A 26,363-nucleotide genomic window follows, 5' to 3' on the forward strand; every position below is an offset into this window, starting at 1 on the left:
CAAAAGGGCCATCAAACTGCAAATTAGATAATGGACGTATAAAATACCTGAGCCCAGTGCCTGCTGCCTTGCTCCTATTCGCCTCAGGATGGAATTTATCCTGCTGGTGATTCTGCTTTGTAAGTAATGTCTACACGTGCCACTGTCATTACTACTCAGGGAAATGCGTGTGCGGAGGCTTCTGCTGAAGGTGCGTGGCTCCTGATGTCACTGTGAACCCTTCAAGGGAGTGGCCTTTCTTATTGGATGACCAACCATCCCGGTTTGTCTGGGACTGAAAAGTTTCCTGGGAAGTCAGACTCTAAGTCTCAAAGCTGGAAAATTCCCAGGGACTTTGCCAAATTGGCAAAGTCTTCAGTTTCCAGATGAAAAGGGTAGGGAGAAGCCATGATATCGAAGCTGTCTCCAGTGGGAAACACCAGTGTGAGCAAGGCGTCCACTGAACTAGCATCCAGTGGCCATTTTCCCTGAGCACCACATTCAAGCCAAAAGAGGAAGCGGCCTAACTCGCTACCCCTGTGCACTTTGCTCTAGACACGAGAATGTGGAGAACCTTCTCCTAAATCAGTGGCTCTCAATCGTAGCTGCCTGTGAGAATCACCCAAAGACTTAGAAAGAAAGAAATACCAATGCCTAGGTTCCATTGCTAAAAAAAAATTCTGATTTTGTTGGCCCAGGGTGGGGCCCCAGCACTGGTATTTTGTGAAAGTCCTTTAGATCAGTCGTCCCCAACCTTTTTGGCACCAGGTTTCATGGAAGACAATATTTCCATGGACTGGGAAGGGGGCTGGTTTTGATAGGAGTCTGCAAGCAATAGATTTATTATGGCCTTTGTGCAGTGAAACCTCTTTGCTAAGGATAACCTGTATTTGCAATTGCTCCCCAGCACTAGCACCACTACCTCAGCTCCGATTCAGATAATCAGGCATCAGACTCTCATCAGGAGCACGCAACCTACATCCCTCAAGAGCAGTTTAGAGTAGGGTTCATGCTTCTGTGAGAATCTAATGCTACCGCTGATCTGACAGGAGGCAGAGGTCAGGTCTGATGCCAGCGATGGGGAGCATCAGATGTAAAACCAGATGACGCGTCACTTGCTCTCCTGCCACTCACTCGCCTCTTGCTGTATGGCCCAGTTCCTAACAGGCCATGGCCTGGGGGTTGGGGGACCACAGCTTTAGGTGATTCTAATGCAGTCTGGGGTTGAAAATTGCTAACTTGTGTTACAACTTAGAGTCAACAACAGGTGCAAATTAACTTATATTTTCCTAATTGACAAATTTAGAATTTCCTGATCTGGGTTTCAGCTGTGATACTAACAAGCTGTGTTACTAACGTGACCTGTTAGTAACATGTGTGATGCTTTCTTGAGTGGATTTGTCCACACGAGGATTTTCTTTGGAAGATAATTTGAATTGATTGAGTGTTCTCTTGTTTTGTTCATTTTCTTTTGTGGGGGCAATGTATAATATTTGTGTACTGCTTAGCTCAAGTAAAGTGTGAGAAAATGCAAAGCTTCATTCGAACGAAGGGAGAACAGTGATGTTTCTGATGAAAAAAAAATAGGCCTCTTTCTTTTGTAGCAATTTTTGCTGGAGTCAAGGAAGAACTGAGCCCTCCTTTGGTAGCTGGGTGGGGAAGACTAGTCCTCAAGATGCTCAGGAAGGCTGAGTAGGCTGTGGGCCGGGTTGGGTGGAAAAAGGCACAATGGGTGGTACTCAGAGCTTTGGGACTATAGGTAAATTCTTGCTGTGGAGTCATGAATCAGGTGTACATCAGCCAGAAATCTAGAAGAAGCAAACTTCAAAGATTGCACTACTGTTACCTAGCACTAAGAAAACGTGAGCTCTCAAGCCATGGAAAGCCAGGAAGGAACCGTAAATGTATCCTAAGGGAAGGAGGGCAGTCTGAAAAGGTTATGCTCTGTATGAGTCCAACTGTGGGACGTTCTGGAAAAGACATGTCTTCAAATGTAAATTTCTACACACCATTGGCAAAAAGTTGAGTTTTTTCTTATAAAAATAATACATGTTTATTATGGAGATACTGCAAGGCAAGGAGAGGAAAAGTATCTGCAATTCCGCCACTGCAGAGGTAAATCAACTTATTAATGGTTTAATGTAGCCTTCTTTGGTTTCCCTGTGCACACACATATAAACATACACACGTGCGTTTTTCTACAAAAATACACCAAATATTCTTTTTTCATCAAGAGATTTTTTGCATTTATTAAAATTAAATTAAAAGTCTGTGAACTAAAGATTGCATTCAATTCTTTGTATATACTATTAGATTTTTTGTATGGATTTTCTACGATTACCCTATGGTTCAATGATATTTATTTTTTCCAAGTATTCTTTTAACTACTTCGTTGACTATCCTTTGGCTAATGGTTAAGACATGGAATAGCCAGGTCCAAAGCTGAGTGATATTTTAAAGACTATTAAGCATTATTGCCCATTAACCCTACCAAACTGTGTCTATTTATACTGGTGCCCTGCTGGTTCTGGGATTTCTCCTTCCCTAACCAACCTTTGCTAGTTGACAGCCCTAAATGGTAATCCCAGATTGTTGGGACAACTCCTTGGCCACAGAGAGAGTGCACATTTGTCAAATGTTTATTGACCATTAGTATTTTTCTCCGAAAATTGCTCATTACCTGTGACACAATTTTCCATTGTGGTTCCTCTTTTTCTTTTTGACTTACAAAAACATTTTTTAAACGTCAGTTAGCCCTGCCATATACAGTGTATGAATATTTCTCCCCTCTGTTTTTACTCTATGGTGGCCTTTAAGAAAACCATCTGATGCCAGTGTTTTCTGGCATTTCTTGTTTAATATACCTGTCACCGATGAAGTATTAGAGTTCACTTGCCTTAAGGAGTTCTTAAAAGGAGAGTTGTATCTCCAAGTCCTCTCCAAAGAACACTGTGATCATCCAGTGGAAACATCTGTGTAATTGAAATATCCCTAATGTCTCTGTCTCACACTTTAAGAACTATAAAGAGCACAGTTAATTTTACTTGATCGTCGGCCCCTTATTAATCTTGGCACATTTGAATTTAGAGGCAAGCGTATCCAAGCCAACTCACAATTTAGTGTTCAGTTGGCTCTAAGTGATTGAGATGGAGGTTTTTCTTTTTTAATCCAGCTAAAAAACCTTATCTCTCTACCACTAAATTATGACATGTTATCTCTCAAACATAACGTATCCAATGGTTCTATCTCTAGGTAATGTAGTCCAGCTGGGGACCCAAGGTATGCAAAGTGCATGTTTTAGAACAAAGGGGTATTTTTCTCTAGCCAGTAAATAAAAGTGATTTTTTTTTCAGCTATAAAAGGACAAAAGGTTTTGAAATGATCCCACTGGGCAGGGTTTCCTAGACTTGTTTTTTTGGCAGTTGGCCACAAAACTAACTCAGAATCTTCCAGACTTCTTCCATTTTTGTAGCACTGTGAAGATTTCACCAGATGAGACTGGACTCACTTCCCAGTGTGATGACTAATGCCCAGAGTAGAGGTGACCACCTCAGTGTATAGGTGACCACACTTAGACATGTAACAGAGTCATCAGCAGACCGTTGATCAGTGTATACAAAGAACTAGAAACTTAAACCTTTACTCTTTGGATTGCCCCCTCCGGGTTACATGTTTTCCTCCTTGAGAAATATTGGATACTGGAAATGTAACAAGTATAGTAAATGGCCATAGCTTCAGTCAGACGGTAATAAAAGTGTTTAGCTTAGCTAAGGTATCCGTGTGACGTCAGGTCTGCCTTGTTGATTTTCCATGGCTCACAGTACCACGATTACTGTTCTCCATTCTTATTGCCCTGTAGAGAGAAGGATTGGTCCATGCGCTGGACTCGGACTGATTTCTTAAGACATTACTGTTGCAAAAGTTAGAGGGTGAAATTGCATGAATAACTGAGAACAATTTCTCAAAGCGTGTATTGAAGAATCAGCACTGTATAGGTACTTTAGGTAAATTACCAGTAAGAGCAACAGCTTGTGATGTCCCAGGCACTGTTCTAAACGCCTAGGCAGATGTGGTCACTCCATTCTGGTAGAGGTGATTATTATTCCTGTGCTATATACAGATTCGTATAGAAAACAAAAGCAAGTGGCTGTGCCGGGATTTCAACATGACGAATCTGACTCTAGAGACTGCCTTCTTAATTTGGTTAAACCCATAGAACAGTATTGCACAATTGGTGACTGTGTCCCCATTTTACAGATGAGTGATTTTCCACGCATCTGTAAAGTAGCAGTTTGTCAAACCCTAATTCTAAGATCTTCCCCCATAATACCACATTTCTCGCACTAAAACATGTTTCTCTGTATTCATTTCAGGGAGAGCTTACAACTGGGCAATAGACAGATGCTTAAATGGGCCTGCCACATGTTCTTCTGGCTCCCCACTACACAGGAAGCTGCACTCTTCACTGGTGTGAAGGGCACAGTGAGAAGTTCCTCTGACTTACTCTGCGTAAAGAGATAGAGCGTTTAGCTTGTCAGCTCCTTCCTGCCTCAGGGACTTCGCACTTGCTGTCCCTCGGCTTGGAACACTGCATCCTCAGATCTTGGCACGGCCAGCTCCTCCTCAGCTGTGAGCTCATGTCATCACCCCAGTGGGGCTGGCCCTAACTACCTGCATCAGTCACCACATGACATATCACCACAAAGTGTGTGGCTTCAGCAACAGAAATGTTTTCTCTCCTAGCTATGCAGGCCGGAAGTCTAAAACCAAGGTGTCGGCAGGGCTATTCTTCCACTAACTGTGCCAGAGGAGGGCCCTTCCTTGCCCCTCTCAGCTTCTGGTGGCTTCATGTGCCCCGTAGTTGTGACAGTAGACCTCCAAGCTGCCTTGTCTGCACAGCTGCTCCCCTGTATCTCTCCTCTTCCTATAAGAACACTTGTCATTGGATTTAGGGCCCACCTGGGTAATCTAGATGACACTGCTATAATCTCATCTCTAGATCTCTAGTCTGATGACACCTACAAAGACTGTTTCCCCAAATAAGGTCACAGTCACAGGTTCTGGGTGGACATTATCTTTTGGGGATGGAGGCCATCATTCCACCTTAAGGAAAGCCACCTTTGATGCTGTTACACTCTATGACATCATCACCCACTTTATTTCTTCAAAGCACTTGTCCTTATTTGATACATCTTGTTCTGTCTACTCTTCTTTTGCTTGTTTCCACCTACCTGAAGTCAAACTTTGTGAGTAGAGTGCTATCTTTCTCACTCCTATGTCCCTGATATAGAACAATGCTTGGTATGTTGTAGCCATCACTGAATATTTACTGAATAAATGAACAAAATCACTGCACTAATGTGATGCCAGCTGGCTCTTTGATCCCTTCAACAATTTCCAGGGTTTTAGTTTTTGTTATTTTATGTTGTTTGGATTTCACTTGCAGAAATGCAGGTGTACTATGGGACGTATATTTGGTACAGTGAGTAAATATATCCAGTCATTTCAACATATTACAACATTCAGTTGCTAACTGGTCTTCTTGGCTCACTTAGCTTTTACTTTGGCCCTGAAAATGAATTCTCAGCAGAGTTTTTCTTTCTCCCTTAGGCTCTGACCATCTCCGAGAGAAGGATGGTCTCTGGGCCGTCTTGGTCTGGCTCTCCATTATCGCTGCCCGAAAGCAGAGTGTGGAGGAAATCGTCCGAGATCACTGGGCCAAATTTGGCCGCCACTACTATTGCAGGTGAGGTCAAAGGGAACAATCCCTGGATGGACCTTGGGGAACTACTCTTCAGGGAGTAGTTTCTAAAACTGATGGGCTACAACCTCAAAAAGAAATCATCTTTCAGGAAGATCCATGGGAGACAGAGGCTGGAGCCAGGTCACCCCTGATAGGTGGTTAGAGGTGACATCAAGGGCTACCAAGCCAGAAAGCACAAATTTCCTTGGACATCCCTCTGAAATCTTTTCATCAAAGCCTATAGGATGGGTAAGCCAGGTCACCCCTGATAGGTGGTTAGGGGTGACATCAGGGGCTACCAAGCCGGAAAGCACAAATTTCAGACATCCCTCTGAAGTCTTTTCATCAAAGCCTATAGGATGGGTAAGCAACCCAAGAGGAAATCCAAACTGCAAGGCTTTGAGAAGTGGTTTCTTAACTATGGTGACCGGGAGAATTGTGCAGTCAAACCAGAGGCATTTCTTGTTGGTTTTTCACCCATACTTACCAAGGAAGTGGGGCGGACATGACACTGTGCCAGCCGGGTGCTCTTGTAATCCTTTCCCTACCTTTGTCTTATCTCCTCACTGATGAGCAAACGATGTCCGAGATGCAGGAGTGAACAGACATCCTTTGGATGGTCCATGAGGTTCATGAGCCTCAGGTTTTGTTCTGATGAAAGGAGGCACAGAAAAGGGGAATGTCTTCCTCCTGGGTAGGAGGAAGAGGAAAGGTCAGTGGGTGGGAGCGTAGGGTTGGGGGTTTCTATCACTTTCTTCTTGTTGAAGTGAGAGTTAGAGTATTTTGAATGCACAGATACCTATTAGATACGTGAACATACCTAGTTCCAAGCCATGGTCTAGGGGTCGGGGAAGGAAACTGTTAACGTGGGGAGTTTGAGGGTGGGGCAAGGGAATCCTTGGGTCATCTCAGAGTGATACAAGCAGAGACTGCAGCTCATTTTTGCTTTACTGGTGAATAGTTAACCACTTTGGATGTTCGCTTATATTTCAAAAGCTTAAGGGACAGAAAGAGAGCTTTAGAATTCCCTTATAAGGTGATTGTTTTTTCCCTCAAGAAGTCATTTACTTAGATAAATATCAGAGAATAAAGAAGTCTGTGATAGTACTCATTAAAATCAAAGAGAGTGCAGCCTTCTGGGAAATGGAGACAACACTGTAATTCCCGTATAGTCAAGAAACTACCTCCAGTTATACATTGTATTATTTAAATAAGATTTCTCAATGCAGAAAAAAGGGTTCTCAATGCAGGTAGGAGCTTGTTTTACTCATCATTATTTCTAAAATGTGCCCAAGCTCTGATTCTTATGTGTGTGTGTGTTTTGCATACCAAAGTCTAATTGGCAGATGAAATCCTCATATCAAATATATTATAGTTGCCATCCTCTGGCTTAGGGAGATTACTTTGAGTCAGAGTTGTGTTTCTAATAATTTGTGGAAAGATCATCTAGGTTTCTGTTGGTGTTTGGAAGAATTGGTATTATGATAAGTGTATTTATAATACGGTTTATTTTTTTGTGGCCCAGAGCTTACATGATAATTGCTTTCTCATAACAAATACCATATTAGAGAATAATATGCAATGGAGATTTAATTTCTTATAGGACACTGAGTTATGTTTCCAATTTCAGTCCAAAAAGATCGCAGAGATAGACAGGGAGGCTGGAATAGGTAGAATGAAAGGTCAGCCCTTCCTTCAACTCCCAGAAACTGGCAAGTAGAAAGGTGCTTGTGAAATGAAATTATTTCTAGCTTGACAATTCTCTTGGCAGGGAGAAGATGAAACAATTTCGGTTTGACTAATACTGAGCCCGAAGTTGTATCTGAGAAAATCTCCCAGATGGATTTCCTTGTAGGAGTAGACGCTAGCAGGAATTCTCCATTTAAAGGTTTCTTTTCTTCTGGCAGCGGTGATGGTGGTGGTCAGAGGGGAATTTGGAGTGAAAGGTGGTGCTAGATCCGCTTATGTCTGCAGGTGAACATCCAGGGGGGCTTGTCTGGTGACCTCAGCCACAGAGTGAACAGATCTATCCCATGAGTGGATTTTCCCAACTCTAAACTCTTTCAGTCCCTCCATATCTCCTTCTGGATCCTTCTATGTCTGTCTGCCCCTGTTGCTCGGTTAGGTCTTCTCCTTCCCCAAATGGCCATCCGGTCTCAGAGCATGTGCACTGCTGCAAAAGTATGTTCTGAGGAGGTTCCTTGATTTGATTTGATTCTACTTTATTTATGTTTAATTTAATTATTTTTTTTCCTGAGGCTGGGGAAGAAGCACCTTGTATAAGAGGAGAGAATTACAAAGAGGGATATAGATGCAAGGGGCCCATGGCTTGACAAGGCCTCATTCACGGTTTCCAGCTTACCCAATACCCTGATGTTTATTGGCTGTCTTAAGAGATCTTGGGTGGGAAAAGCATTGATGGCTATCAACCTTCTTTCACTTAGCTCTGAGAACGCTCATCCTTTCTCTGTGCTGCAGGAAGCCCAAATGCGAGACCCCTTCACTCCCGCTGGGGCGCAGCTGCCCCTCCCAGGGGCTCCTCCTTAAACTGGCCCTCCTGGGATGTGCCTGGCCCTAGGCCAGCTGCTCAGTATGCATTATCATAGTTTCAACCCCACCACAACAAATGCAGTGAATGTTATTTTTAATCTTTCTTTTTTTCTAATTACTGTCCTGCCCTGTGTTACTACATTTGATGTACTTGGCTAGGAGAGCTTTTGAAAAGGAACAAATGTGACATTGCTCCCAAATTTCCAAGAGAGTTTGATCATGTGTTCCATTTCCTTCCTCCTTCTCTCTTTGCCTGCCTTGATTTCTCTCTTGCTTTCTTTCCTTCTTTTCCGTCCTCCCACCTTTCATTCCATACTTACATAGCACTTACTATGAGCCAGAAGTAGCAGAGGACAAGACAGCTAAGGTCTCTGCCCTCCTGGAGCTCACATTCTGGTGGGCGAAGACAGACAATAAGTGAACAGACACACCAACAAGCTAAATACAGATTGGGATAACTACCACAGAAAAAAGAAAGGGTGATGAGAGGGGGCCGGAGGAGAGCTACCTTAGATGGTCAGAGAAGGTTACTTTCTGGAGGTGAAAGTGGGTTTGAAAATCGAAGGTGGAGAATCAGCCAACTGATTGAATAGCTGGAGGAAGAGCGTGTGAGGTACATGGAACACAGCAAGGGCAGAAGACTGAGGCAGGAGGGGTAAGTGTCAGTGAGCACAGGAGAAGAGGCCGGCGTGGCCGCAGCAAGTGAGCAGGGGGGAAAGCAGAACAAAGTCAAGTCACTATGGTGGGCGGGCAGATCCCACAGGCCTGATACACTGTGGTTAGTAAGACTTTGAGTTTCATTCTCAACATGATGGGTGTTTTTCTCATGGTGCAGGAAAGGAGCAACATGATGTAATTTTCCCAAGACCACTCTGGATGCTGTAGGGAGGGCCGGGTGGGAGGAGGAAGCTGGTTGAGGGTGGTTTTCTGTGCTGTCCTTCCCTGACAACAGAACCAATGATGAAATGATGTTGAGAGAACCACCCGGTTGCTCGTTCTCTGAGTGAGATTTTTGTTCATCCTGGGTCCTGCCCTCCCTTACCAGGTTTGACTATGTGGGGCTGGAGCCCAAGACGACGTACTATATCATGAGGGACCTGGAGGCCCTGGTCACAGGCAAGTCCTTCGTCGGCCAGCAGTTTGCCGTGGGGAGCCATGTCTACAGTGTGGCAAAGACAGATTGCTTTGAGTACGTGGACCCTGTGGATGGCACCGTGACCAAGAAACAGGTACTCGCTGGGGAGGCACTAAAGCAGATTATTAGAACCAGTGGCCAAAGTGCCCTAGAATTGGGGATGTCTTTAGTGAGGATCAGTTCCAAGCCTTTCATTTTAGAGATGAGAACTCTACAGCTGGCAAAGAGGAAAGCCCTTGATGAAGGTTACCGAGCAAGTTAGAGGCAGAGAGTGGATTAGGAGAAAAGGAGATTGTTGTTCATTTTCCCAGATTCCAGGGGCCAAGTGACATTTTCATTGGCTGGTGGCCCTGAGTCACACTGGAGCTTCTCTGCGGGTCTGGATTTGGCTCAGTGAGTGTGATGAGAGACTAGTTAATACCCAGTGACATCCTCATTGTCAGCAAGTCACAGATGGTTCTCTTGTCACAGCTGGTCTTGTTGGGTACAGGGGAATCCCTGCACCATGTGGGGTGCTGATGTCAGCAGGTATCAGCATCCAACTGCAGCAGTAGTGAAGTCTGGGGCACACTGCAGGGCATGTTGTGCAAAGTCAGCATAAGTTTTCAAACTGTTGGTACCAAAAAGACACGTTTGAATTGAACTGATCAAGTTTTATTTTATTTTATTTTATTTTATTATTGAGACAGAGTCTCACTATGTGGCCCTGGGTAGAGTACCATGGCATCACAGCTCACAGCGACCACCAATTCTTGGGCTTAAGAGATTCTCTTGCCTCAGCCTCCCAAGTAGCTGGGACTACAGGCACCCACCACAACACCCAGCTATTTTGTGTTGCAGTTGTCATTGTGTTTAGCTGGCCTAGGCCGAGTTTGAACCAACCACCCTCTGTGTATGTGGCTGGCTCTGTAACCACTGTTCTATGGGAGCCGAACTATGATCTACTATTATTATTAAAATACTCAGAGTACCTTGGTGTATTCATTCAATGGGTATTTATTGACAGCCTACCAAGTTCATAAGTTGTTTTTCTCATGGTGCAGTTTTTAAAACATAAGCATACAACAGTTTTATTGAGATATAATCCACATACGTTACATTTCACCTGTTTAAAGGTGACATTTTCATTGGCCAGTGACCTTGAATCACGCTGGAGCTTCTCTGTGGGTCTGGATTTGGCTCAGTGAGTGTGATGAGAGACCAGTTCACGTACCACACTCAGTGAAACTAGAAACACTTTAGTGTGTTTCTAGTATATTTACCGAGTCATCACCACAATCCATTTCAGAAAATTTAACTGTCCCTCAAAAGAAACCCTGTGTTTTTTGGCATCATCGTTCTTCTAACACCCTTCTAGCCCTTAGGCCCTGATCTAATTTCTGTCTCTATGGATTTGTCTACCATAGATATTTCCTATAAACAGAATCATGTAATATGTGGTCGTTTGTGACTAGCTTTTTCACTCAGTGTGATGTTTTCAGGGTCCATCCAGGTTGTGCCATATATCAGTGTACCTTTCCTTTTAATGCCAAGTAATGTTCCATTGCACAGATGGACCACGTTTTGTTTACCTCTTCATCAGTTGATGGACATTTAGGTTGTTTCCATTTGGGGGTCATTATGAATGATGCTTCTGTAGACATTCATATACTAGTTTTTGTGCAGACACAGGTTTTCAGTTCTCTTGGGTATATACCTAGGAGTAGAATTGCTGGGGCCAGTGGCAACTCTGTTTAACCCTTAAAGGAACTGCCATACGGTCTTCAGAAGTAATTGCCTCCCATTTCACATTCTTGCGAGCAGGGTGAGAGGGTTCCAGTCTTCCCACACCTTTGCTAATACTTGTTATGGTGGGCTACAGTTTGGATACTTGGCTCCTCCAAAGTTCATCCTGAAGTTCCATTCCCAGTGTTGGAGGTGGGACCTGGTGAGAGGCATTTTGGTCATAGGGGTCAACCCCTCATGAATGGCTTCGTGCCCTCAGCATGATGACCAGGGAGTTCTCACTCTATTAGTTTTCATAGGAGAGCTAGTTGTTTATTCCCCCACCTCCACCCCGGCCGAACACTTACTATTTCTTTGTGTTAGGAACATTCCGATTCTACTCTTTTAGTTATTTTTAAATTAATTAAATGTTGATGTATAACTTTTAATTTTTTAATTTTTTTAATTTTTTAACATAGTCATAACTATGTACATTAATGCATTTATGGGGTACAAGGTGCTGATTTGATATACAATGTGGCAAGCTTCCATCAAATGTATTAGCATAACCATGACCTCACTTACGTATTTGTCATGGTTAGACATTTATACTCTTAATAGTTTTAAAATGTACCATTGTGGGCAGCGCTTGTGGCTCAGTGAGTAGGGTGCCGGCCCCATATACCAAGGGTGGTGGGTTTAAACCCGGCCCCGGCCAAACTGCAACAACAAAAAATAGCCGGGTATTGTGGCAGGCACCTGTAGTCCCAGCTACTTGGGAGGCGGAGGCAAGAGACTCACCTAAGCCCAAGAGCTGGGGGTTGCTGTGAGTTGTGATGCTACAGCACTCTACCTAGGGTGACAAAGTGAGACTCTGTCTCTAAAAAAAAAAACCTGTAAAATGTACCATTGCACTGTGCACAATAGATGAAGAGTGGACTCTCTCTTGCCCTTTCTCTCCCCATATGATGTGCCTGCTCCTCCGCCTCCTCTCACCACAACTGGAAGCTCCTTGGGTCTTCCCCAGAAGCAGATGCTGGGACCATGCTTCTTGTTCAGTCCCGAGAACTGTGGGTTGAATATATTAATACTTTTTTCCTTTGCAAGTTACCCAGCCTCCAGTATTCCTTTATAGCAATGCAAAACAAACTAACACATTATGTCTTTTTTATTTTAAGATACTGTTATTTTAAAACAACCTACTATATTAGGGGTTATTTTAAAATTAATATAGAAGGATATTTGATCTCCATAAGAAGGAACAGAAGTATGTCTGTTAGCGAAGCCCAAGGGAACCGTAATACTGCAAAGTCTGCTTGCCCTGCAGCCTGCTGTGGTCCTCCTCAGAATTCTGTCGCACTGGAGTCACAGACACAGGTTTGAAGGCTGGCTTTGTCACTGCCTAGAGTTGTGACTTTGGGCATGTTACTTAACTACTTCTCTGAACTGCGGCTGGGGAGAGGGCTGGTGATAGTTACCATACATAGGATAATGGAGAAGGAAGTCAGTTCCCTGCCCTCCCACTGACCAGAATTCTTAATTTGACTGGATATCAGTTTGAGGAAAGGATAAATCTCTTATTCTCTCTCTCTCAATCAAATGTGTATATATATTTAATATATATATATTAAATAATCTTCAGTGTGTTACTGGACGAAGAGGATCTGGCTGCCTGTCACTGTCAGCCAATATGCAGAGACGGGGAAGGGTCCACCACACTTCGCAGAAGGCCAGCAATTCTGGAGAACAGTGAGAGGAGCCTCTCCAAGACTGTTCTGTTCTTCCATTTTTAAAAGCACAGTTTTATACATGAAAGTTCAAAGCAAAGACCATGTTAACCTGTATCTCCTTATCTTAATAATTGGCATGACCCATGACCCATAATAAACAATAATCAGGACAACCCATGACCCAAAACAACATTCCAATTCAAAAGTTAATCTTCTAAATCAATTGCCCTAAACTACGCAAGATACGCACTTTTAGGTTAAACCTAAAAGTTGTTTTGCAACTTAACCTGTTACAAAACAGCAAGAATAAGAGACATGAGGTGAAGGTCATGTAGGACCTAAACTGACCAGGCCAAGCTGTATCATTGCAGTCCTAGCCTGCCAAGCTCTGTTTTATTCTCACTACGCGTGCTCTCAAGTACACCATTAGGGTTAGAAAACATATTTCTGTTGGTTATGTTAAAAGAGCATCCTTGAGAAAGAAAGATCTTAGCATTTAATGAGTCACATATGATAAGAAAAGCAGAAAAATAAATGCAACTTTGCGGAGTGTCATGTGAAGATATGAAAAGATCTCTGCAGTTTCTGAGTCATCTGTGAGCTGATTCAAACTCACATTTCTCTGTCTCCCTCTGGTTCCCCCCCCCCCCAACACACATCACTGCTTCAGAAAGGAAAAGGTTTTTAAAGGTGGCTTATTCTCCTCTTTGTCCTTCACTTGAGATCAGAGTCAGGAAACAGACTTAGTGGGGGAAGGGGGGAGAGCTGTTTTGTATATGACTCTAGAGATAAAGCAGAAATGCCTCTCTACATAAAATGAAATCAAAATCCCGTCCTGGGGACAATCACACCTCAACCCCCTCTGATTCCGCTGCTGTGGAAATGGACACAGAAGCCTGTCCTGCCTGGGAGACCCCGTGCGGTCACTCCAGGTCAGGAGCAAGAGGAGAGGCCGGAAGCTCTCACCCCTGATGTGAAATCCTGGGGCCCTTTCTGGCCTCGCTGTGGCTGCTCAGGTTCCGTGGGATTTTCTGTAACTGCCTCCAAATGTCTGATACGTTTGTGACCTTAGGCTCCGAGAGAAGCTGATGTGTGTTTTCCCACAAACAGGGCCCAAGAGAGACTCTGTTTGATTTAGAAATAGCAACTTAATGAGGCACGGTTCAACAACTGCACTTCTTCCTTCTATCTCCCCAGGAGGAAATGTCCCTATTTATTTTCAAGTAAAATCTGGTCACATGAGTGACTGATGCCAGTCTCCTTCAATATGAGTAGGAAAAACTAGCCAATGGCTACTGTGAGGCTAAGCGATCCAATTGCTGACTAGATAAATAAGTTCTCGATTCACGTCTTGTAAAGAGATGGGGGGAATGAGGGGAGGGGAGGGAAGAGTGGCCGACTCATTCTCAAGGGTGAATTCATTGTGCAAACGTCAGGGTTTCCATGGTGCTGGCTGTTCTCTCTCTTCCCTCCACCATCAGTATCCTGAGGGACATTATCAACACCAAGATTGTGCCCTTTCCCCATTTCTTACCTGTGATCCAAGTCCTGGTCTCTCCACATCAGTGCCGGTATTTATGCCCCAGGGCTGATAGAAGGAATACCCCCATCCCGTGTTGTGAGTAAGGACAGTATGACAGAAATGGGCCCATATTGGCAGACAGGATGTCCCCTGATGGTGGACAGCAGTCCAGAACTATGGTCTATATTTTGAAAATTAGCTTTGAAAATGCAATACTTTGACACTTGAGGAACAAAATTTTAGCAACCGAGTCTCTTTTGCCAGCTTCTCCTCTAACAAGCTCAAATCATATGAAATTCTGCCAGTGCTAAAGTTATTTGCAAGTAACAGTTCAGCTAACATTAAAAAACCTGATGTAAATAAATGCATACCAGTTAGCTGATGTGGAAAACCAAATCCAATTTAGGTCAGGCGAGCCCTGAGCTTAGTAATGCCTCTTCAAGTTATACAGCTGTGTGGAAACATTTTGATATTGTCTTCAACCTAGGGGATAAAAAGAACCATTTGAAATTAGTTCAGACAGAAAGCATACTTTGAAGACTGGTGCTGAAGTCAGTTTGGTTTTAGAGTTGTTAATGTGCAGGAAAGTGTCTGCATTTTTAATTTCTGTATTTAGAAATAATAAAGTCAGTTAGTAATCATGAAGTCACATTTAGCTCCAGCATGCAGTGGTCTACAGTGTACCCTGCCACCCACCTCCATCAGCAGATGCAGGGAAGTTTATCCAGGCATCATCACAGGCAGCATTGTATAAAGGCAACCAAATGGTGTCCACAAAAGGGACTAGAGCTTGAAAACTGAGTTCTTCTATCTTCAGAGCTACCTGGTCAACCTTCAACTTCAACTGTGATCTCATTTTAATCCATGATCCAGTTGAGAGACCGTTCTAGTAACAATTTATCATTGTCCCTTTTGCTGGAGTGCCATTTGCTGGGATGTGGTTTGTTAATCTAGAAATAGAACCTTAGAAATCATTTTCTGTTGCACTGATTAGCCCACTTACACTATTTTATTAAATCTGAAAGTTAGACAAGGGTACAAGTGAATCTTTCTAAAAGTAGAGTATAAATGTCTTGACCTAACAACTAAGAAAATGACATGAAGGCTATGTTAGCCAGTTTGATAAAAAATATCTCAAATTATATATCAATCATAGCTGGTTCCACACAGCTATGATTTAATACAAATAAATAAATAAATGAAAAAAATCTGAAAGTTAGTATATCTACAATACTCCCTCTACATTGAGTACCAGAAATGTTTAGAGAGTAGGGCGTACATGCATTACATATAGCACATTGTGATTGAATGTGGATTAAAACCTTCCTGTTCTTTTGCAAGTTATGTTGGAAAAAAAAATCCCTATAATAAATATAAATTCTATTCCTAACTTCATACAATATGGTCAAAGTAGCAGAAATTAGATTAATTCATGTTTTTAGTTTAGAATATTTACTGAACACCGAAACTATGCCAGTCAGCTCACTGGCATTGAGGACACAACAGCATGAAGGACATTTGAGATTCTTGCCTTCTGCTTCCAGTCTAGCAGGGAAGACATATTGACATTCAACTTGCAATTACTAGAGTTTATTGGACAGGATTACAGAGAAAGAACTTATTTCGACATGCATAGTGGGGAGGAACTAATCTGAACTAAGACTCTGGAAAACTTTCCATGAAGAGGGGACACATATTCACCTGTGCCCTGAAGAACAAGTAAGGAGCCAGCCCAGTGAAACTGCCTTCTCAGATGACAGGCTTTTCTTCAATCAAATGTGGTTGTATGCTTGTTTAGCTTTCCATAAAGAGGTGCTATATTCTATAGGCACTCTCAGTGGGTTGTTAGAATAGCTATGATCGTGATTCTGAACTTCAGTGTCCATTCTACCACATGAGCAGAACGTTGCAGTAAGTGAAGACACTTGGACTGTATGTTGTACTGAATATGACTCTCAGTAGGACATCTTGAAAACCATGGTCTAAAAAAAGGTAATTTTTAATAGCTACGTTTCTTGTGATTTTCCTATTTGTCCTTCAAGGACCAGATATGTATTTGGTGCTTCTTAATGACCTGTTGGCTGATTTGAAGAGTTTCTGGTTAGTTGGGAAGGTCTCATTCTCCTGCATCTAATTTAGTGAAGTTCTGTTATAATGAATTACCTTCCTTCTGGCATAAGTTGATTGCTTTAGAACTATCTTATAAAATTAAACTATTTTAGGGTACAATTGCCCTAAGATGTATAGTAAGAATCTAAGCAAAGTTACTGTCTACTAAAATACGAAAGTTTCTGTGTAGTTAGGAGGGCAGCCTTCACCAGGAATCATCAATATGAAAAGGAAGAGCAGGGTGTTGTAGGCTTTTTTTGAAAAAGTAAAAAATAAAATAAAAAGGAAAAGGAAAATCTTCACAATATCACTGGAATCAAAAGAGGAAGCTAAGCTGTTGTCTGGACAATTGTCTGAATTCAGAATACCCCTGAACTTAGGTGGGTGTTATGTGAATGGGGATCCCTCTCTTTCTGGCCAGAGAAATGGGGACACAGAAGGTGTGTGACCTGGTTCATTGTTCCCGTTTTGATTCCCGTTGGAATCTGGATGAAGAGTAACTCTCCCATCTTCACTCTCTAAGCAGCTTTCCCATCACCTACCATGGGTTTTGCCAAGTGGGTACTTGAAAAGTGTGTTGAGAGTGTCATTTGACGTTGGTTTCGCCAGGTAGTTCTTTGTAATTGTTGGCCTTCAGGAGGCCTGGTTGGTTGGTTTTGCAAAAAGAAAAAGATGAGAATTGTTCCAAAGCACAGGGCAGCTAGGTATGGCCGTGCACTGCACAGACAGACGTACCCAGTCGAAAGGGGGAGGAGAAGCTGAAGTCCGGGGCAGACAGAGGGAGGACGCTTTTCTGTAATTTGTCCACACAGAGGGGGCAACTTTTTATAATGCAGAGGCACCTTATGCACTAGCTGGTGCTTTGTTCAACCACTGTGAACTCATGCTCACAGCTAACTCTGTGAGTTAAAGAATAATGCATAATTCTAGGTAATTTTTTTGTAGAGAGAGTTACCTGTTCAATCCAAATCTGCATTCCAGGCTGCAGTATTTGTTTCTACAAAATATGGGTCAGATGCTGCAAAGCAACATTTTCACCTTGAAGCTTTCCAGATAAATCGTTGAAATTTCCCCTTGGGAGATAATATTTGAGTTAAGATCACAGAGTCTCTCTCTTCTCTCTTCCAAGGCTGTCCTGTCTCCAGGTTTGCATGCCTGGTGTGGCCAACTAACTGTATATGTGACAGTACACCAGATTTCATGACCATATGCTGTTTTCCCCTGGAATTCATCCTACATCAGTATTTGACTAGGTTAGATGCTGCCAAATAACTGTTGGTAATGTACAGTTCATCCTTCTCCGCCTGGCTGCAACGTGTTCTGGAGTCTCCAAACTAACATCTGGCAGCTCTGTGTGTGTTTAGCAACTTGCAGACTTCCCTGTACTGATTTACACGCAGTTTTTAAAAAAAAAATTCCAAATCAACAGAAACCCTAATATTCATTTAGCAAACATTTATCAGATACCTACCTAAGACTCTGTGTCAGATTTGAGAACCTTAACAATGTATAAGATATTGTTCAAACATGTCACGTGAGAAGCAATATATAAACATCAATAGTTTCATATGGTTCAACGTCAAGTGTAAGCCTGGAGTCAGAAGACCTAGACCGCAGTCCTAGCTGTTATTTACTAAATATGTTACTTCGAGCAAGTTTTATTTTTTGATTGTTTGCGACTCATCGAGGGTAACATACACTGTGACCTCCCATCCCCTTCCCTTCTCCCCTCTCCCGACTCCCTCGTTCCCCTACTCCCCTTCTTGTATTAGATCATTTACTGCCTTCATATTAGAATTAAGTACATTGGATTCTTGCTTATCCGTTCCTTTGAGCAAGTTTTTATAATAACTTCCAGGAAGTGGCCTGGTTGACTCTAAGGTCCTTCCTTCAGGACCTTAAGAGACTAAATCAATCAATCAAGAGGTTTTTTTAATTGCTAAAGAAGCCAGTTCAATAAGCGGTACAGAGAAAATAAATGGTAAGAGATCCATGATCTTAGCAGTGATTTGAAAGAGCATAGCAAAGTTCTCAAAGTTAACGTTAATTCCACCTAATGTAAAAGAACAAATAAGTATCAACTTTCACATCACAAACCATCAACATGGAGGCTTTATTTAGTCATCATTTGCAAAATCTGAACAGTTCGAAAACTTGGTGCATAGCGCCATTTTTATTAAAAGTTTAGCATAAGGCCAGGCACGGTGGCTCACACCTATAATCCTAGTGCTCTAAGAGGCTGAGGCAGGATTGCCTGAGTGCACAGGTTCGAGACCAGCCTGAGCCATAGCAAGACCTCATCTCTAAAAATAACCAGGTGTTGTAGTGGGCGCCCATTGTACCAGCTACTTGGGAGACTGAGGTAAGAGAATCGCTTGAGTTCCAGGAGTTAGAGGTTACTGTGAGCTATGATGCCACAGCACTCTACCAAGGGTAGCAAAGTAAGACTCTGTCTCCCCCCCCCCAAAAAAGTTTAGCATAAGAATAATACTTGTATAGTGATAATTTTTAAAGCACTTTTCATATAGTTTATGATGTGATGCTCTCAGCAACCTAGTAAGCTAGGCTGTGTTATTTTTCATCTGCTTTTTAGGAAACTAAGGCTTAGAGAGCTTAAGTGACTTACTCAAGACCACCAACTAAAGAGCGGCCAAGCCAGAATTCCAGCCTGAGTTTATCCAGTTGCTATTCCTGTATCATTTCCAACTGGACTCTCCATAAAGATTTAATCAAAGATGGGGCAAATCTAGGGAGAAAAAGAGAAGTGACAATGATAACTGGAAACAGACTGGAGGGTTTTTGTGTAGACATAGTTGTGGACGAGGGAGATGAAATCTTTTACCACTTGTTCTTGCTGGGGCAAAGCTCAGGTGTGCAGAACTTCACTCTCATCACTGAAGCACGTGTACACAGGCACTCCAAAGTAAGAAAATGCCAGGCTGGAACAGAAATGCTCTTTGGATGCGCTGCACCCTGCCTCAGAATTAACATTGTCTTCTAAGGGAGGAGGGCGTCTTTTTCCATGTTTTGAGCTAGTGGCTGTTGTGTCATCCTGGGTAGGCCAGTTACCATAGCTGCCATGGTTGCTCTGGGAATATCTTATAAGATTGTGCTAAAAACAATTAGCGTCAGATGGCTCAAGAGGAGGTACTGCTAATGCAGTTGTCCTCAAACTATGGCCCGTGGGCCACACGTGGCCCGCCTTGGACATTTATCGGGCCTACCAGGTGTTTTTGCCACTGCTGCCTGTCCTGCTTAGCAGCCGACTTGTCCCAGGGCCCGCAGTCTGGCCCTCCAACAGTCTGAGGGACAGTGAACTGACCCCCTGTTTAAAAAGCTTGAGGACCCCTGTTAATGGTTCTGCTGCTGACAAGGCCCTAGGAGGAAGATTTCAAACCTCAGTAGCATGATTTTTTTTTTTTTAATTAGGTCTGCTATGTTACAGTCCTCCTAAGATCCTAGTGCAATAGTAGCATCTGCCTGAAACCTCAAATCCTGAAGGGACTTTCCTACCACTCGTGTGTAGCTTAGTCCAGTCACTTGATAGATGAGACAGGTGCCCCAGAGAAAAGAGGTTTCTGCAGTGGTTCCCACATTAAACTGCACATTGGAATCCCTAGGAGAGCGTCTACAATCTCAGTGTCCAAGTGACATACATGAGAATTAGTTCATAGCGTCTGGGGTGAGAGCCAGGCACCGCCATTTTATAATTTTTTTTTTATTTCTTTTTTGCAGTTTTGTTTTGTTTTTTTTGAACCCACCACTTCCAGCATATGGGGCCAGAGCCCTACTCCTTTGAGCCACAGGCGCCACCCCGGTACTGCCATTTTTTAAAGGATCTTCCCCTGATTCCAGTGTGCAGTACTAAAGGTCTAATGATTTTTCTAAGGTCACATAACTCCTTTGTCTTTAGCCAGAACTGTCCCTTGTTTTAGGACATTTTGAGAAATAAAGGATGAGTAGTCGTTGTAGAGCCACTATCATAATGATATGCCAGGCGATTTGTATTCATTCGTTTATCTTTCACAACTCCTCTCCAAGGAGCACACGTCAGCCCTTAATTCCCCATGAAGACTGTGAAGGAGGCCTTCAGAGACTGCCTCAGTGGGGACTGATCATGCAGTGACATTCATTCAACAAGTGTTTGTGGAGGGTTTACACATACTGTGTGCTGGCATTCTGCTAGGCTCTGAGAATAAAATGCTAGTGAACAGGTCTGTAAGGCTCTGCCTTTCCAGAGCTTGTTAGCCAGTGAAGGACCCAAAGATGTAGCTCAGCAATTCCAAAATTTTAGGCTGACATTGTGATGGGAATGTGTTTTATTCATTTTCACTGGGCCTCGTTCTCAAGAGGATTTGTAGCAACGGAAACACATAATGAAGTTGTTAGAATATAAATAAGAAACAGAAATCAAGACTAGGGAATATATAAATAAGAGTAAAGAGTCAAGAACAAAAGAAGAAAAATTTATAGTTGTACAAGTCGTAAGGATCCACTTGGGCTGGATCTCAAGTTTGGCATCGAGTATCCTGGCAGCCATATTGAAAAGGGAAATGTGGTTAGTTACAAAGTTCTTGTTGTCAGAAAGAGAAAGAATCTTTCCTTGGGGAAGGAAATGCTTTTCTAATCCTTGGCTTTTAAGGAAAAGTCTCATGCAGAACATCACACAGTCTCTAACAATGTTTCTGTAGTGTGTACAGAAGGGGATTCTGTAAGACAGTAGCTTGTAGGACCCTGCACTAAAAGTGAGAATGTAAAACTAAATGCAATATAGTAAGTCCATTTCTGTCAGGAGCAGGGGTTCAGAAATAAGTTGATTTGGGCCAAACATAGTCCAAATGAATTAGAAGTTTCTGGGACACCTCGGGAATGGAGGAATTGGACATTCTTTTAACAGTCTTCATAAACATAATTTCTCTCTACTGAGATCTTGATATGGAGATGATTATATCTCTATTTTCTGCTGTGGCACTGACGGATAAATATTCTATGTTGTAGATAATATAGTGGTTTATACTAGGGTTCAGAAAACATTTTCTGTAAAGGACTGAATATTAAATATTTTAGGTCTGTGGGTTGGGTGAACTCTGTCACATTCACTCAGCTTCTACAGCACAAAAATAGCTATAGGCAATATACACAGTATTCACGTAAGTGAATGGACATTTCTTTATCCCAGTAAAGCTTTATAAAAACAGGTGGCAGGTCAGATTTTTACCCACAGGCTATGTGTGTGTATGTATGTATGTGTGTGTGTATATATATATAACACACATACACACACATTAGGATATATATATCCCAATCCCTAGGATATCCTAAAAAATAAAAGCAAATTATATACTTAATTGTTGAAATTAATAAATTATTAGAAACTTGGCAAGTCTTGGTCAAGGGTGACTTTGGCCTTGTAGTTTTTCTTTTCTTTCTTTTTTTTCAGTTTTTAGCTGGGGCTGGATTTGAACTCGCCACCTCCAGTATATGGGGCTGGCGCCCTACTCCTTGGAGCCAAAGGCACCACCCTGGCCTTGTAGTTTTTAATTGATACTAGGTGATGATATGATGGCCCATGGCTGGGTTACAGATTCATTAAGTTCATTTTGGGGATACAAATCCTAAAACAATTCAGTACAACTTTTCACCCATCAAAATGGCATTCAACAAACATGGACCATCACAGCACAGAACAAGGCTGGCTCTAAAAAACCCTTTATTCCACATGGAGGAGAATCGTGTTGCTCCTCACATGAAACAGCATCATGGGTTCCCAATGAGGGCCTCATGCTTGGCTTCCTCGGAGAGAGAAAATGTTGGACCATTTCCAGCAGGCTGCTGTGTGCTATTCACAGTTTTATTATCTTTTGAAGGGCAAAATTTATTCCTGGTTACCAGTTATAGATTCTAACAGTTTTTCTATGAGTGTGTAATGTAGTACAGCCACAGATCTATAGCTACCCTCAGGGGAAAAAATAATTTCATTGTGCAAATGCTAACTTATGAGCGTCTAACATGCATTGATGATTTGTTAGGACCTAGATTCTTAGGTACCTCCCACTGGTCACAGACTAATCTGGGAGGTTAATTGTGTAATGGGAATTATTTTAAAGGGTTCGGTTTAGGGGATCATCAGAAGAGTTGGCTCCAAGTGACTTAGAATCTGCAACAACAGGTGGGTTGGGACCTCAGCCTTGTATATTGCTTTACCTCAATTTGTGGGTAAGCCATAGCCCTGAGCAAAAGTTAACTTGTTTGCGTGACCCAGGCGTATTGACAATGGGAATGTAACATAAGGAATAACTTCAAAAAAGTTTACAAAAGAAGCTTATGAACATACTTGTGAAACCTTTGAGGCTTTTTTGTCAGTTTGAACATAATTGGGTATACAGTGCTTTCTGCATAGTAGCTAATTGGTTCATTTGCACCATTGGGAATTTTGCAACTATTCCCCTCTTGAGGAGGGGAAGGTGGTCAAGAAAACAGTTTCTGTTCATTGTAATAAACTACTCCTGGATTATGAAGGGCAAGTGCTCTGTCTTTCTCTTCCTATATACCCAGATTTCAGCCCAGTACCTGGTCCATAAGGGCCACTCTAGAATCTTTGCTGAGTGACTATCACCCTGTTTACAAAACTAATATTGTGGAATAATTAGTTGCCAGTGGGGAGGATGGCTTCCGTTTATGGAAGACATTGGACCCATCCAAAAAGAAACTAAAACTTTTTGTTTGAGAATTAGAACAACCTTTGCCTACAAAACTTAAAAGCAGAAAGGCACTTAGAGAGAACCACAGGGCCTCTAGCAGATCTCACCAGATGGGGGTCAGCATAAAAAATTGGCAATCAGATGTATGTAGCAGGTATACATATATTTTAACAATGGTTTATTCTTAACAGACAAGATTTGAGGCCAGAGAAGTTTCCAGAATAAATTGGAGCCTAGGGAGAATGTTGCCAGAATTATCTACTTTTTCAGAAGTAATAAGTCCCCAAACATATTATTTTTTCCCTTCTCTTCCTTCCCCTGCCAACATATTTATTTACAATAATTACTTTACCAGTTGTCTTAGGAGAACAAATTTCCTTCAACAGAAGTCTCTATGATCTTATGGTCATAATTTTCAAATATCCCTGCTTCTGTGTAGAAGAAATACATAGAGAGTGGGGATGTTCTCACCCAACACCCACTCACTATGAGGGTGTGTAGGTCTGGAGAGAACCAAGAGGCTGGCAATGTGCACAGCAACCCTCAGAACCCAGCTGATGGAGGTGCTGGGTTCAGGTGCTACCAGAGGACTATGCAAAGTCTAGCAACATTTGTGGCTAACTTTATTGTGGGTAATTTGTCTGACTAACAGGTGAATTGTCTACCCCCATTGCATCCAGCAGATTTATCAGGGACTGGCTTTGGCCCCAGGGATATTTATCAAATATCATTTCATTTTCGTTCCCTCCACTTCTTTCTGATTCCCCTACCACCAGGCCAAGAGAACTTGAGCATCTGTTCACAGTTTTGCTCATAATTCTTCCCCCAACATGACTACAAAGCAACAGAAGTAGAATAGAGACAAATGGCTAGTGGTAAGCAAGTTCATGCACTGTCCTGCCCAGGTGACTATCCAGAGCCACTTAGCAGTTATGATGACTCTGTGTTTAGATCATAGAGACATGCTGATTTCTTTAGTAGGTATTAATTATTCTTGCCTGTGTTTTCACTTGTTCACTGACCGTTCTGGATGTTCCTGGTCTCAGGGCCTGAGGATCATCTTCTCAGACGCATCCCGGCTCATCTTCCGGCTCAGCTCCTCCAGTGGTATGCGGGCCACCATCAGACTGTATGCAGAGAGCTACGAGAGGGATCCCAGCGGCCATGACCAGGAACCACAGGTACAGCGCAGAGCTGTTGTGTGTTTCATAGACCCTGAAAAGTTTAGAGAGTTCCCCTGGGCCTTTGGTGTGGGTTATTTTACTTTCTGGAAAGGCATATCGATCCTTCAGTTAAAGGGCAAGCTTAGTGCAACTCCAAGCAAGTTTAATTCACGCAGTACCGTGTTTCAGACATAAAAATTGCTCTCTAGTACCTAAAAGAAGTTTAGACCTAAATAGCGTGCCTGTCTTGACTGTTTGTTAATTGGGGTAAAATTAAGGGGAGGTACCTTTTATAGATAAGGAAATTCTGAGTTAGAGTCAAGATGGTTAAATAATGCAGAGCTTTGATTATGCCCATGTACATTTTGACTCTCAAGTTTTTGGTTAACTCTGGGTTGAATGTGTGACTTTGAGGTGCCAATACAGATACCACCCAGGGTGTCCTGTCTGAGATGGCCATAAAGTCCACCATGATAGGAGGGTCTGTGGCCGTCCTTTTAAGTGAAGGGAGGACATCGATGAGGCTAGACCAGCCTGTGCTTGGCAAAGCCTCTTCATGTTTCAACAATAGAGCTAATTAAGAACTCAAGATCATAAATAGACAACCATAAGCCTTCCCACTCCCGTATTCATTAAAACTCTAGGCAATGGTAATTAATACCAGAAAGCTTCACTTCAAAGTTAAGTACTTTGAGCTACACTGCTGGCTGCCCTTGTCTTGGTCACTTCATTCTGGGTTTTGAAGCAGAGTCCTTGATGAGATGATTTTTTGAAATGAAAACATTGGTTCCACCTGCAACACTTCTTCTGTGGGAAAAATAGAGAAACAGAGAAATATTCACTGCTACTCGTTTTAGGGATGCTTGGAATTTACAGCTATAATTTGCCCTGATGGAATAAGAAATCAGGGAAGGTTTTCTTTTTTCGTAAGTAGTTTAGTTTTTTTTTTTTTTTTTTCATGGTATCTTTCCTTGGAGAGTCTCAAAGAACTTGGTGATAATGGTGCCATAGATCCTTCCTTACGCCTGACCCTATAAGCAGAAGATCTGTTTGGAGTGAAATCCTTCTAGAAGGGGGAGCAGAGGCCTGGGAGGCTGAGAGCTGTTCTCAGGGTCACCAGGATCGTGAGAGGGCAGAGCACATGAGCAGCAGAAAGCCCTTGGCCCTTCCTCTCAAGATCATAGCCTTTCCATGCAGGGGATGGCCCACATGCTGCCAAAATAATTTGTTAGTGAGTACATTTTGCCCAAGATAGTACCAAATCATGCAGGAATTGGTACTCTTTCCAAATAAAACCCTCGTCTACATCTCGTGTTAGGAAGGGAGATTAAAGCAGGGACCTGAACGTCCAGAGCTACGTACAGGGTGAGGAATGATATTCCTGGCCTCACCGACTGTGACTCACTCTGACTCTAGGCTATTTTTTTCTCAACATTTTTTCCCCCTATTTGCACAGGCTAAGTGGTTGTGATTTTTCCTTATTTTTATTTACCTTCCATACTGGACTGACTCCAGGCCGTTAGACAAGCATGAAAATACTTCTGTATACACTTGAGCCTATCTCTTTGGTGGTCCACAAAAGCAAAGTGGTACTTTCATTAAGCGTTTCTTCTGCAGCTGGAAATCTCCATGGGCCTGCTCTTGGAAGATTGTGTGGATAAAGATAAAAATAAATATTGCTTGTTTTGGTTCCCGTTACTGCACATTTTCTATCCTATTGGTTTAAAGAGTTTCCCAGGTTTAATGGGAATCCCTTCATTGATACTGCTCTTCTGATTGCACACATTCCCACCCTAATCATCAGGGTTTTCCCAGACCTGGCTATGGGGACTGCAGGGTATTTTAGCACATGATCTAGCTCAGAATTTTCTATTAAACTAGAACTCCTTATTAAAATATCATATATCATGGATGTATTAACTTAAGCCCTGTGGCATGATACACATTTAAGTCAGAAGATAATGGAGAGTAAGATTACAAAAGACACTTAAAGACGTCAACAAAGGGAAGAAGATTCTCTCTGCAGG

General features: G+C 42.4%; 1 protein-coding gene across 1 annotated transcript in view; it reads left to right on the forward strand.

The window, feature by feature from the left end:
- PGM5 (phosphoglucomutase 5) overlaps window positions 1-26,363 on the forward strand; it is a 170,457-nt gene that overhangs the window by 116,514 nt on the left and 27,580 nt on the right. Inside the window, exons 8-10 of the mRNA XM_003782926.1 lie at window positions 5,590-5,725; window positions 9,318-9,501; window positions 24,220-24,354. Coding sequence (XP_003782974.1) covers window positions 5,590-5,725; window positions 9,318-9,501; window positions 24,220-24,354 — 455 coding nt within the window. The remainder of the gene's footprint in view (window positions 1-5,589; window positions 5,726-9,317; window positions 9,502-24,219; window positions 24,355-26,363) is intronic.

Source organism: Otolemur garnettii, unplaced genomic scaffold (assembly GCF_000181295.1).
Source record: "Otolemur garnettii isolate 467f Iridium unplaced genomic scaffold, OtoGar3 scaffold00006, whole genome shotgun sequence".
NCBI classification, from domain to species: domain Eukaryota; kingdom Metazoa; phylum Chordata; class Mammalia; order Primates; family Galagidae; genus Otolemur; species Otolemur garnettii.